The sequence below is a fragment of the Tetrahymena thermophila genome (assembly GCF_000189635.1).
Source record: "Tetrahymena thermophila SB210 genomic scaffold scf_8254707, whole genome shotgun sequence".
Classification (NCBI taxonomy): Eukaryota; Ciliophora; class Oligohymenophorea; order Hymenostomatida; family Tetrahymenidae; genus Tetrahymena; species Tetrahymena thermophila.
In genome coordinates this window covers 2,180-17,263 of record NW_002476472.1, presented here as the reverse complement: position 1 = coordinate 17,263, position 15,084 = coordinate 2,180, and the positions used below count along the sequence as shown (strand labels likewise).

Here is a 15,084-nt window from a genome sequence, read left to right as displayed (position 1 = left end):
CCTACCTTTCTTAAAATATCAATGATCTTAACTTGAAGATGAGTTTTATTTAAATATCAAATTTTTAATTTTATTTTTATTTAATTATTTTAAATTTAGGTTAAAACTGCATTTATAGCTGTTAAGTATTTTATGGTTTAATTTTATTTATTTTTTTCAACACTTGATTCTACTTTTCAAAAATAAAAAAAATAATTCATCAAAAATATTTTATAATTTTTGAATTAATTGATTAGTAATTTTTCTATTAAACATTATTACACACACAATACCATTTTAATTCTATAAAAAATATTAAAATTGAATAATAGCTATTATCAGATATCAGGCATCAGATGATTAATATTATATAATATAAATAAATCATTTTAAATAAATAAATTTTTATTATTTTAGAACAAAATATCCTCAAACCTAAAATAATCTTCATAAACTAAGACTTTACAAAACAGATTTCCCCTCTCTTAAAAAACGCCTACTATAAATAAAATAAAACACAGACGTTGATTATTCAAATGATTAATTTTTATTTAAATAGATTACTATCAATCCTCATTAATTAACACCCAAGAAACAAATTTTTTTAGAATGATATTGAATAGCATGACCCATTCAGAGGGTAAAAATTTGGAGGCGGGGGGTTGGTGTTAATTAATGAGGATTGATAGTATATTATTACAATTTTATCACAAGAGTTATTTATTATGTAGATAATGCTATTGAGATTAACACATTACAAATTTGAATAATTAATTACTATTTGTATGTAATTAATTAGTTATTAAGAAAAAAAATTAAAACAACTGTAAAATTGAAAAAATCTGCAAAATCGAAAAGAATGAATTACAAAATAATTAGCATAATTTTTTTGTGCTCAATTAAAATATGTTTTTGTAATATTTGTAAGTCAAATTAAATTTACTCATTGATAGCTTAATCTTGTCTTTAATGTTCAGATTCATGTAGCAGTTGCTATAATACTAGCGAATCTGCATGTATTACTTGTAAGGATAGCCTATTTAAGAGCTCTGATGATAGTTCTACATGCGTACAAAAATGTTCAAAAGATGAATTTTTAAATGAAAATTTAGAATGTGTGAAATGCTAAATCTACGGATGTGTTAGATGTAATACAAACTAAATATGTGACTAATGCGATCAAAACTTTAAACTGGATATAGCTAATAATCAATGCATTTTAATGAATAATGTTTGCCCATTTTTAATAGACTTTATTTCTGGACCATCAAACCTCAAATAATGCAATAATGAATGTCCTTAAAGCTTTTATCAAAATATGGAAGCACAAATTTGTGAAGAGACTGTGAAATGTATTTAAATTGAAGAAAGCTAAAAGCTTTCTTTCACTTAGAGGGTTATAGAAGTATAACCAATTAACGAGGATCAATATCTAGTTGTAGGAAATGCTTGCACTTTTGCTCTATTAGATAATAACTGGAAGGTTATTAATATATAAATCCTTTAAAATATAACAGACTATGATTATATATATACTAATAATGGAAATGAAATAACTAAAGAGAGTTTTGTTATTGGAAATTAAGGAGGATGCCTTGCAGGTAGCAAATTATTGGTTATGAATTTTTAAACATTTGAAATTGTATTTGAGAGTAATATTGATTTTGATTATATTGTTGTTTATGTAGATTAAAAAAACGGAATTATTTTTTTACAATCAAATTATATTGATACTCTTTTATGGTATGATGTTATTAACAAGAGATTAAGCTCATATCAAATAGGCTATTCAAAAATTACTTAAATTTTTTAAATTCAAAGCAATAATACCACAAATTACTTAATATAAATTGAAGACTTATCGCTTTAAGTAAATTTCAAATATTATTGAAGGATAAATATTTCTTGAGTAGGAAATATATATTTAATAGAAAAAATTTAGATTTCTTCATCAAAAAATTAAATCTTTGATTAAATACTTTTTATTTTATTTTTTTTTATTCAGGTTCAAAACCTATTGGTTACCTTTTTTTATTTTTTAATTTATTAAATAATATTAATTACTCTATTAAATATATATCCCCTACTCCAAAAATAATTATTCAAGAATTAAATTCATATTAATTAATTAATTAATTTTTTAAAATAGATAGGAATGTTGGATGAATAAAGATAGTTAATATTACATAGTATTAACTCATTGAATTTGGATAATCATAAGTTACTAGATTTAAAATAATACAATGATTTCTTTATTTTGACTTCTACTACAGAAAATACCAATTTTTAAGTGTTAAAAATTGATATTAAATAAGATTTAATAGCTTTAGTTTAAGTTATAAAACAATTTGAATTTAAAGGATATCAAAACACATAAAACTTGCCAATTTATTATTCAAATATCCTTAATTGTATTGTTGTATAAAATAGTGTTAGTTTTCATTTAGAAATGCTCCTTCTAAGTTAATAGTCTGATGAAATAATTCCAACAATAAATTTAACTTAATCATAAATAAATTAATTTCAAATTTTTGAAGATGTCATATCAAACTCAACTATGGCTTTTATATTTTCTGAAAAACTCTAAATAATGAATCTAACTAGTTATTTAGTTTCTTATAATTAAGGTTAAGCTTAAAATTATGTAAATTATTTCAAACCTTTAGATTAATCTTTTATATCTAAAATATCAGAAATAACAAATATAATAATTAATATGGATTCAAAAATAATGGATGTCTTCGTTACTCAAATTCTTTCTCAGTACAATGCTTAATAATAATAAATTAGATTAAGATATAATCTGACAGATTATACATTTAAGATTTAATATTTAAATCCTTATTAATTTGGTACATTTTATTATGATTAAAATAGCCTTTTAAGTTAAAATTAATTTGTTGTTACTAATTTGGATAAAAGTAATGAAAATTCATTTTTTATTTATGATAGTCATCAATCATTTGTAAATTGTACAATAGAGTATTTAGCAATATAAGAATCTATAAATAACTTTTAAAAAACTCCTGCGATTAATACTAAAAGTATTAATTTTAAATAAAATATGGGCACTTGTTAACAAACTTATAACTTTATCAGTTAAATAAGTAGTAAATATATTTTACTTTAATAATCTACAAATTAGACTGTTTATGATTATATAATTGATATTGAATAAGAAAAATAGATAATATCATATAATTATAGTTATAATTAATAATAGACAAATTTTGTTTATCTTGAAAATAAAAATTTTTTATTGGTCTAAAACATTCCATAGATATTTAATCTTAATAATTAATAAGAGCTTATTAGCAGTGATTAAACTTAATTTTTCTCTCTCTCAAGTTATATAATAATTAATGAAGACTATCTGGTGTATTAATCTTCAAATAATTAAAATGAATTATTATTATACTTATTAGATTTAACTACCTTCTCATCTACATAAATATTTAATTTTCATCATATTTAAATAAATATATTTTGGACTATTGGTGACAGTTAAATATACCCTCTTACATTTGATAATGATATTATCTACTTTTGTAATATTTAGTAATTGCCTATTTGCTAGTCTTTTTCTCTGAGAGCATAAAATTTTATAATGGAACCTACTTAACTTTAACTATTTCCTATTAAAAACCCTACCTTTATTTATCAAAAAACTAAGGAAATTTTTTTATTTTATAATGGAAATATATTAATATGCTCATAAGATTTGTAAATTCAGACAAAGCTAAATCTAGGAATTTAATTTCCTTCTAATTAAATTTCTTTTTAATAAAATATTTTTTAAACTGAGAGATATGTATTTTATTATGATTCAACCAATTTTTATAAATTTGATATGGAGTTGAAAAAATTCTAAGTTTTATAAGCCGAATCTTTAAAAGTTTTTAATCAAATGCAGATAATATTTTTTTACAAGTTAAATAGCACTTTTTATGTAAAATAATCAGGAAAAATAATTGATACTGAAAATATGATTACTTTAAACTCATAATAAGAGGATGATAGCAAATTCATTGGCTAAATTTATACAGACGATACATAATTACACATATTCTAATCAGTAAATGGAGTTTATTGGTATAAAAACTTATTCAATATGCCTTTTTAAGTATTAAATTTAACTTCAAGTTAAATACTTTAAGATCTTTATTTTGATAAAGGATAAAATTTAATATCATTATATGACAGCAGTTGCTAATGTGTTTAGATTTATGATATTATAAAAAGCATTAAATTGGTCAGCTAAGTAAATTTTAATGCTAAGTACGATTTAACAATCAAGTTAGTTGATTGGAATAATCTTAGTTTTATATACATGAGTGGTTCAACTATTTATCTTTATAATCAAAATAATAATATTATTAATGAATAAATTGCTCTATTAGACTCAAATATAATAGAATACTAATATTGTTTTGAACAATAGATAGTCGTTGCCATGACCTAGTAATCAAATCTATATATAATTAAAGTAATTTTAATTTTAAGATTTTATTATTTTAAATTTCTATTAAATTAAATAGATTTAAGAAAAAGCTTCATTATAAGTAGACACACAATTTAACATTTTAAACTTTCAGATTGCTTTATAACTTAAATTTGTTTTGAAATGTAGTGAAAACATATTAATAATTTATTCTCCACTTGCTCGAATTATTAATTTACTTACTGGATAAGAAGATTTAGAACCATTTAATTATGTAATAAAAAAATAATTTATTTTTTATATTATATTTTATTTAAAATTTATTTTTTATATAATTAAATCTTAGTTTAATTAGATAAATTACTCAAATGAATCATAAAATATACCTATTATTAATGTAAAAGAGTAGCTAATCATATATACCTCTTCAATAAACTTTTTTTAAAGAAAAGACTTTTTATTTTACATAGATTATTTTGATTATAGACAAAATAATACAAATATCTATTATGATTTATAGTATAACGCTTTAGTAGGAGTGACTGGAGTTACAAAAAAAATAAACATTATGAATATTCCAGGTGATACAATTTTATTCACTTATTACACAATCAACTCATTTTTATAAGGAGCAATATACTATTTTGAGGATAAAACAAGTATAATATTAATTGATACAACTCCTATAATATACTTATGTAACTATGTAACAAGAAATATAACAACATTTAATACAATTGTTCAAGATACATAAGGTATTTAAATGGATTAAAATAAAAATATCATTTTCTTATATTCATACTAATTTATTTCTGCTTTGAGTTTTCCAGAAATGTAACTTATTGAGATGTTTTCATTATAATAGTATAACCAATCAAATATCTTAGCTATTTACATAAATTAGCTTATTTAAGTGCTAATAGTTTAAACAAATACAGCTTTTATTGCGTTTGATCTTACTGAAGTTCTTTACTAATCAGAAGTAAACCTATTATAGTATTAAAATGTTTAGAATGTTTATCTAAATGAAGAATATTAAGTTTATTATAGTATTTCCAATCTCTCACTCAATCTATTTTATAAAGCAAAGCTTGTTGACTCATTGTTATTCGAAATCTCTCAGTAGAATATTTATCCATATTTAACTGAGCCTATTTTGATATAAGAAAATCAATTTATTTATTTTACATTTAATTATTTAAATCTAATTTAAGTAAACCTCGAATATAATTCTTTAGAGTTAGTATCTAGAATTTAATTAAAAAGTACACCTGATAACTTCTTTTACGATTCAAGCTCAAATTAAATATTTTTACTGTACAAATCAGGCTTTTAGTTAAATAGTTTAAATACCAAAATACTTAGTTTAGGAGAAATATTATTAACTAATTTTTAATAAGGTGATATATCAAATGCATTCATATGCAGTAATTATATTATCCTTCCAAGTAATAACTTTATATAAATATACAATATTAAATCTAACTAAATATAGAATATTTCTTTACCTAGTGAAGGTAAAATAAAATTAGCTTTTAAATTATAGGTAAAGTAAGCTAATTCACTAGAAAATAATTGGTGGAAAATTCCTTTTGAGGATAATAAAAGATTTAATACATATGATTGGGTTAATGAAGAAAATATAACAAAAGATATTTTTATATTACAAAAGTAAGATAATTAAAATACAATATTAATTTTAGATTTGCTTAAGAAAGAGTTCACTTATTAAAAAAATATAGTTAATTGGTAAATAATGAATGTTGTAAATGATCCTATCAAATAGCTCATTTATATTGTTAGTAATGAGGCAAATACTAATATATTTAGCTATACTTTAGATTTTATTACTACAATTAAAAATCCTTGCTTGAAGTAAGCAATTATATCCTTCGATTAAAATTTTATATATTCTATTTGCCCAAATGATATAATTGTGTACAATAGAATAAGCTTTGAACAATAATTTCCTACATTAAATACAGGAGTTTCAGAAGCAAATAATTTAATAAATATAAATTATAATAACTATTTTATTATTATTTAAAAAAATAAATTATCCATAATATAACTGAAATATAACAACACATACTCAAATATCTATGAATACGAAATAAAAAATGCATTTTTATAAAACTTTTAGCTAATCATTGATTCTAACAACCAAAGATATTCATCTTTATTGGTTTCTAATTACTAAAATATAACTTAAATTGTATTACCCTTATCAACAAATAAATTATGCTCTGTTTAAATTCAACAATAGAAAAGAACATCTGAAAATATTTATTCAAAAACAATCATTAATGATATTACTTAATCTATTTAAACCACTTAATAAATACTTTCAATAATAGAAATAGAATATCAAGATGGGTAATCTATTGAATAAATTGACATTAACTTACAAGACTAAAATAGAGATGAAACACACAAATTAAGCTTAAGGTTATAATCTAAATATGAAAATTAAATCAAATGGATAAATGATATTCAATTTTCTAAACAAGTTTTCAATTTATTTTTAAAATAAATGTCTCTTTCTCTAGAAACTCAAATAAATTTAAATTTAAATGGAAACATGGAAAATTTTTAAATGCTGAATGTTTCTTTAAATTTAAATGAATCATTAAATTTATAAAATTTTAAAAAGGTTTATTTATAATAAGTGTTCATTTAATTTAGTAAGTTTTAGCTAAATTTAAATCTCAAACTGTGAATTAGTTATCATTGATTAATTAATACTGTAAAATATAAAAAAGCATGATGATTTTATATTTGTTTTAAATAACAATACAAATGTTTTAATTAACAACGTTTATCTTTCTAATTCGAACTCAAGTAATATTTTTTAGATAGGTTAAAGTCAAATGGTAAATATCTCAAATGTTAATGTTACAAATTGCTAATATTTATACAATGTATTTGAATTATGGTAAATAAATGATCTTAAAATTGTGAATACTTCAATAGTTTAAATATATCATTCTACAATTTATTTTATATAAAGAGCAATTACATCAAATATTTAAACTATTTAACTCAAATACTCAACAAACAATGAAATAATTTAAATAAAAGAATATGATATTAAAACATTTTAGTATCTAAGTGATTCTGCTATTTTAAAGGATATTGAGATATTTGATTGTGTAGACACTAAATTTTCTTTTAAAACTAATAACTTTGAAGTTTCTCAAATAAATATTGATCTTCTCTAAGTTTCATAAACTGTTTTCACTATTCAAGCTAATTAAATTAATATTGCTGATTTAAATATTTAGAATATAAAATATTTGTTTTCGAAATTAGATATTAGTTTTATAAATATAATAAGTTTTAATAATTCATAAATAGAAAATATCAATTAAAATAACAATTAAATTTAGTTCCTTTCTATGAATCAATAAAACAGTGAAGGATATGCTCTTATTTCTAAAGCAAAATTTATGAATTCTTCTATTCTTAATGATAATCCCTTAATCCATTTAAATTAATTGTCTAATATTGAATTAAAAAATTTACTAATAAAAGATGTAGTTAATGTAAATAGCTAATATTATTCTATATTTACGATATAAGATTGCTAAACAGTTACTATTACAGAGAGTCATTTTACAAACAATACAAACATTAATGGTCCTGGAGGTGTTATTCACGTACTTGATAACATAGAAATAATAATATAAAATTCTATTTTTTAGCTTAATACTTGTAAGTTAAAAAATGGTGGAGCTATTTATATGACTAATACTATTAAAAAAGGAGTTTTAAAAATAAATTAAACTTAATTAATAGAAAATAAATCAGAATATTCTTCAGGTGGTTCAATTTATCTCTAAAATAGTAATTTGATCATGTAAAATTCAGTTATTGCTTCAAATTAAGCATAAATTGGTGGAGGAATATTTTATGATGTGGTTATGCCAGATTTTTTAATTGATCTGTAATAAGGCAATAAAAATAATAATACTTTTAAAGATAATCTAGCAAATATTTACGGATAGAATTTTGGTTCTACTTTAAGGAGTGTATTTGTTAATTTAGAAAACATAAAAATTCCCAAAAACAGTGTAAAGCTTTATGAAAATAAAGTTATATTTATTAAAAAAATTAAAAGTGGAGATTCAATAAATTTTGAACAAATACAATTGCTTGATGAAGAAAATAATCCAATTAGATTTATAGATGTTAACTCAACTAATTTTTAATTATTAAGTAGTGATGTTTAAAATTTAGTCCAACAAATAAGTGTTTCTGTTTAATGGAATTAAGAAAACAAATAAATACAATGCATTGGATAACTTTAATCAAAATAATTTACAAATGGGGGCTTTAATTTAGATTTTCAGATTTTTTACAAGCCTATTTCTGAGTTAGTACTAAAAATTGTTAGCAATTCATTTCCTTCACTAACAGATTAAAAAGGAAATATTATGGTAAACTCAGGTTAAATAGAATTATAATTGAATATACAATTAGATTAGTGCTCAATAGGAGAAATATTTAAATCATATGGTGACTCAATAGCTTGTGAATTATGCCCTGATGGTAAATATTCTTTAAGTTTAAATGATCAAGAGTGTAGACAATGCCCTGATTCAGCTGTAAAATGTATAGGTTCTAATATCTAATTAAAAAATAGTTATTGGAGAGAAGATGAAAATACTGACAATATTATTTACTGCAGTTTTAACCCTCTACCATGCTAACCTGAGCTTTCTTCTTCTAAAGTAAATTTAAATATCTAAATAATATTTAATTTAAAATATATTGTTCTTTAATTTTAAATTTTTAACAAAATAATTCATTTATTAAAAATTAGTCTACTAAAATTAAATATTTAAATTTAAAAATATATTAAATAAAATTAAATAAAGTTTTACTGCATTGAAGGATATAAAGGTCCTCTATGCTATTAGTGTGATACATACGGTGATATTTGGGGAAGTAGATATTCTGAAATTTATAGTCATGGAAAATGTTATAAATGCGAAGAAAATGTTTATAAAATTCTTCTCTATAATTTATTTGCATACTTAATGATTTCTCTTTACATATTTATAATTCTAAGAAGAATTATAATGTAGCTAGAAGTTAAAGTTAAAGGATATTATTTAAATAAACTAGAAATTATTTTTTTAGGATCAACATGTAAGAAATAAATTATTCCATTTAAACAATTAAAAAAATTTTTTTTATATAAAAAGTAAACTAATCAGACAGATCATAAATTATTTCAAAAATCCTCACCGATCATTTATAAATATTATCATTAGTATGCACATTTACTACTGAAATGCCTGTTTTTTTTACTGTTCCTATTTAACTATCAGGAAATTCAGTTAGTGTGGCTAGTAAGTCTATTGATTGCATTTTTTCTAAACACCCAAATTTACAACCTTTGTGGTTATTCTAATTTCTTTGGTCATTTACTTTACCAGCAGGAATCTTTATTTTTTACTTAGTTTAAGCATTTATTTTAAAGCGATTAAAAATAGATTTATTTATCAGGTATTTATAAACTGCAGCTATTTTTATTTATTTTTACTTTTACCCTATGATAATTACTCTTGCTATTAGATCTATTAATTGTATAATGATAGGAGATAAAAAATATTTAGATCTAGATTTTGGAGTTGAATGCTATGATAAACATTATCATAAGCCGTACATATTTTTTTTTACTATTCCTGTTATTTTTATATGGTGTATTTTAATACCTTTATTACTATTCTATAAAATTTATGATGCTAAATCGAAAAAAAAGTCAATTATTAAATAAATAAAATATTCTTTCTTATTTGCTGGCTATAAAAAACAATACTATTACTGGGAGTTTTGGAAATTGTCTTATAAAACAAGTTTGATTTTAATATCTGTTTTATTGCAACAAAAAATCTAATTAAAGGTAATATAATATTTTTAATTTAGATTTCAAATAATAAATTTAATAAAACTTTCAAATTTTTATCTATTGTTAATAAAATTTTCAATAATTATCAATTTTTAAGGAATTATTTGAAATATTATAAAATGTAAATAGGTAACTTAATACCTTCAAATTAATTTTATTATTTAATCATACACAAATTCTAATTAATTAATTCTACCATTAAAAAATAATAGGTTGCTATTACGAATCTTTGCTTGATGATCTAATTTTTTTTAATATTTAAATCGCAACCTTATTTAAATAAATATTTTAACAGTTTACAGCAAATATCTACTCTAATATTAGCAATATCAATAAACTTTTGTATGATACAGATAGTAGGTGATTAAAATGATTTAATGTATTAAACATTTTGGTTAGCTATGATTATGCTTCTTAACTTTGTTTTTATAACTACTTTAGTAACAGGATTGGTAAGACTAAAAATTTCTAATCAATAAGAGTAAAGAACATGTTTCTAAAATTTAATACTTAAAATTAAAATAAAATATCCTTAATTGCTTTATGTGGAAATATAAAATAATTAAAAGATAAGTTCTTTACTCAAGTTTAAAAAAGTAAAGCAAAAAATAAAATAATTGATGAAATCATTTTAAAAAAATGATATACTATTCTCATAGCATTAGAAACTTAAATTAGATTTTAAAAATACTTAGGACTTTGATTCTTCACCCTCTTCACCGTAAGCGCGTTTAATAATTTCATCTGAAATAAATGATGAAAAAGTATAAAAAAATAACTCTATTAAAAGAATGAAAAATAAATGGTCTTACTACACAAGAAATTCTAAATCAAACTCAATATGTAATTTTCTTTTCTTTCTTAAGAAAAAGTAATATAATTTTTTTTATATTAAAATAGCTTTAAAAGATAGAATATTCGATAAGCAAAGCTTATTTAATAGCAATACAAAGGATAGTATTATTTAAGAAACTGAAAGGTCCATATAAAATACTCAATAAAGTAGTAGTCATAGATTTTAAATTCAGCTCACTCTAGATAAAAGTTGAATATTAAAAATCTTATAATTTCTATTAATTTTAAATAAATTCTAGATATATTTATTTATATAAATTGTTGATTATAAATTTTAAAGCTTCAATAACTATTTAATATATATTTTATTTGTTGTATTACTTAAATATTTTTTCTAATATTAGCACATTTCTGTTTAAAGAATAAAATTCCAAAATAAAAATTTACTTTTCTTTTTTTATTTTTATAAAAATATTTCTCAAAATCTTTTTTTGTCTAAACTAATATGCATGAGTCTAGTGTTATTATAAAGGGGATCTAATTTAAATTTTGCTTATTTTAAAAATTTCATGCTGAGGATAAACCTAAAATAGACTTTATAAGCTAAGACTCTATAAAACAGAATCCCCCCTCTCTTAAAAAAACACCCAGTATAAATATAATAAAACACAGAATTTGATTATTTAAATGATTAATTCATATTTAAATTAATTAACTGATTGCTATTATATAACATGAATTCTTATGTAGGTAAGTCTATTGAGATTAGCACATTATAAATTTGAATACAATTAATTACTTTTTGAATGTAATTAATAATAAAGAAAAAAATTAAAACAACTGGAAAATTTAAAACATCTATAAAATTGAAAAGAATGAATTACAAAATAATAATCATAATTTTCTTGTGTGCAATTAAAATAAGTATTTGTAATATTTGTAAGTCAAATTAAATTTACTCTTTGATAGATTAATCTTGCCTTCAGTGTTCAGATTTATGCAGCAGTTGCTTTAATACTAGCGATTCTGCGTGTATTAATTGTGGTGATAGGCTATTTAAGAGCTCTGATGATAGTTCTACTTGTGTACAAAAATGTTCAAAAAATGAATTTTTAAATGAAAATTTTGAATGTGTGAAATGCTAAATCTATGGATGTGTTAAATGTAATACAAACCAAATATGTGATTAATGTGAATAAAACTTTAAGCTAGATAAAGCTAATAATCAATGCATTTTAATGAATAATGTTTGCCCTTTTTTAACAAACTTTATTTAGGGACCATCAAACCTCAAATAATGTAATAATCAATGTCCATAAAGCTTCTATTAAAACATGGAAGCATAAATTTGCGAAGAAACTGTAAAGTGTATTTAAATTCAAGAAAGCTAAAATCTTTCTTTCACTTAGAGGGTTATATAAATATAACCAATTAATGAGGATCAATATATAATTGTAGGAAATGCTTGTACTTTTGCTCTATTAGATAATAATTGGAAGGTAATTAATACACAAATCCTTTAAAATATAACAAACTATGAATAAATATATACTTACAATGGAAATGAATTAACTTAAGAAAGTTTTGTTGTTGGAAATTAAGGAGGATGTATTGCAGGCAGCAGATTATTAGTGATGAATTTGTAGACATTTGAAGTAGTATTTGAGAGTAAAACAAATTTTGATTATATTGTTAATTATGTAGATTAAAAAAACTAAATTATTTTTCTAAAATCCTACTAATCTGATACTCTTTTAGTGTATGATGCTATTAACAAGAGATTAAGCTAATATCAGATAGGCTATTAAAGAATTTCTCTTTTTTTTTAAACTCATGTTAATAATATCACAACTTATTATGTGTAAAGAGAAGATTCTTCACTTTAAGTAAATTTCAAATATTATTTATTGCTAGCTATTCTCTGATAAATATTTCTTGAGTAGGAAATATATATTTATTAAAACAATAAAAATTAATTTAATAAAATTAAAAAAGACTTGAAACAATTTTCTTAAATATTAATAGAAAAAAATAAGTAAAAAATAATTTTTTTGATAAAAAAATATTTTATTATTTTTCTTTATTCAAGTTCGAAACTAAACGGATATATTTTTTTGTTTTTTAATTAAAAAAATATTATAACCTACTAGAGAAATAATTATTCAAGATAGCAATATAATAAATTCATATTACTTAATCAATTTTTTTAAAAAGATAGGAGTTTTGGATGAATAAAGATAGTTAACATTATAAAGTATAAACTAATTGAACTTAGATGGTTATTAATTTGTAGAAATAAAATAATACAATGATTTCTTTATTTTGATTTCTACTAAATACGATTGTGAAGTTATAAAAATAGATATTAAATAAGATTTAATAGCTTTAGTTTAAGTTATAAAAAAATTTCAATGTGAAACTTTAATTTAACCATAAATTTTACCATTTTATTATTCGAATATTCTTAATTGTATTGTTGTACAAAATAGTGATAGTTTTCATTTAGAAATGCTCCTTCTAAGCTAATAGTCTGATGAAATAATTTCAACATTAAATTTAACTTAATCATAAATAAATTAATTTCAAATTTTTGAAGATGTCATATCAAACTCAACTATGGCTTTTATATTTTCTGACAGTTTCTAGATAATGAATTTAACAAGTTACTTAATTTTTTATAATTAAGGTTAAGCTTAAAATTATGTAAATTATTTCAAACCTTTAGATTAATCTTTTATATCTAAAATATCTAAGATTACTAATTTAATAATTAATATGGATTCAAAAATAATGGATGTCTTCGTAACTCAAATTCTTTCAGAATTCAATTCAAATTAACAATAAGTTAGATTAAGATATAATCTGACAGATTATACATTTAAGATTTAATACTTAAATCCTTATTAATTTGGTACTTTTTATTATAAAGATAATCCAATTTTCAAATAAAATTAATTATCTGATATTCTTTTTGATAAAAGTAATGAGAATAAATTTTTTATTTATGATAGTCATCAATCATTTGTAAATTGTACAATAGGGTATTTAGCAATATAAGAATCTGTATATAACTTTTAAAAAACTCCTGCGATTAATACTAAAAGTCTTTATTTTTAATAAAATGATGGCATTATTCCTTAAACTTACAACTTTGTTAGTTAAATAAGTAACTAATATATTTTAATTTAATAATTTATACATTACAAAATATATGGTTTTATAATTGATCTTGATTAAGGAAAGGAGATAATATCTTATAATTATAGTATTTATTTTTATTAATAGACAGATTTTGTTTATCTTTAAAATAAAAATCTTTTATTTATTTCTAACATTCCATAAATTTTTAATCTTAGTAATTCATAAGAGTTAATTAGCAGTGATTAAACTCAATTTTTCTCTCTCGAAAGTTATATAATAATCAATGAAGACTACCTGCTTTATTAATCTTCAAATGATTAATATGAATTAATATTATACTTATTAGATTTAACTACTCTCATATCTAACTAAATCTATAATTTTAATGATAATTATTTGGTTTGGTTTTGGACTATTTATGGCGATGAAATATATCCTATTATATTTGATGATGATATTATCTACTTTTGTGATATTTATTAATAGGCTATTTGCTAACCTTTTTCTTTGAGAGCATAAAATTTTATAATGGAACCTACTTAACTTGAAATTTTTCCTATAAGAAACCCTACCTTTATTTATCAAAAAACAAAGGAAATTTTTTTATTTTATAATGGAATTATATTAATATGTTCATACGATTTATAAATTCAAACAAAACTAAATATAGGAATTTAATTTCCCAATTCATAATCAATATAATATAATTCTTTTTAAACTGAGAGATATGTATTTTATTATGATTCAACCAATTTTTATAAATTTGATATGGAGTTGAAAAAATTCTAAGTTTTAGAAGCCGAGTCATATA

The 15,084-nt window shown here is 20.7% G+C and overlaps 3 protein-coding genes across 3 annotated transcripts; all 3 read left to right on the top strand. All coding sequences in view use genetic code 6, as the record gives it.

Annotated features, from left to right (window-relative positions):
* Window positions 1-603: 603 nt before the first annotated feature.
* TTHERM_00895570 (zinc finger protein) lies at window positions 604-1,870 on the top strand (the record flags this gene model as incomplete). Its single annotated transcript, XM_001031207.2, has 2 exons — window positions 604-667; window positions 933-1,870. The coding sequence occupies 2 exons, from the start codon at window positions 604-606 to the stop codon at window positions 1,868-1,870; spliced, it is 1,002 nt and encodes a 333-aa protein (XP_001031207.2).
* A 5,469-nt stretch (window positions 1,871-7,339) lies between these two features.
* TTHERM_000895564 (transmembrane protein, putative) lies at window positions 7,340-11,386 on the top strand (the record flags this gene model as incomplete). Its single annotated transcript, XM_012796688.1, has 8 exons — window positions 7,340-7,355; window positions 7,502-9,153; window positions 9,301-9,574; window positions 9,631-10,331; window positions 10,633-10,697; window positions 10,785-10,818; window positions 11,033-11,180; window positions 11,238-11,386. 8 exons carry the CDS (start codon window positions 7,340-7,342, stop codon window positions 11,384-11,386), a joined length of 3,039 nt encoding a protein of 1,012 aa, XP_012652142.1.
* Window positions 11,387-12,007: 621 nt separating this feature from the next.
* Window positions 12,008-12,879, top strand: TTHERM_00895560 (zinc finger protein; the record flags this gene model as incomplete). The annotated part of the gene is made up of 2 exons (XM_001031206.2): window positions 12,008-12,774; window positions 12,837-12,879. 2 exons carry the CDS (start codon window positions 12,008-12,010, stop codon window positions 12,877-12,879), a joined length of 810 nt encoding a protein of 269 aa, XP_001031206.2.
* Window positions 12,880-15,084: the final 2,205 nt, after the last annotated feature.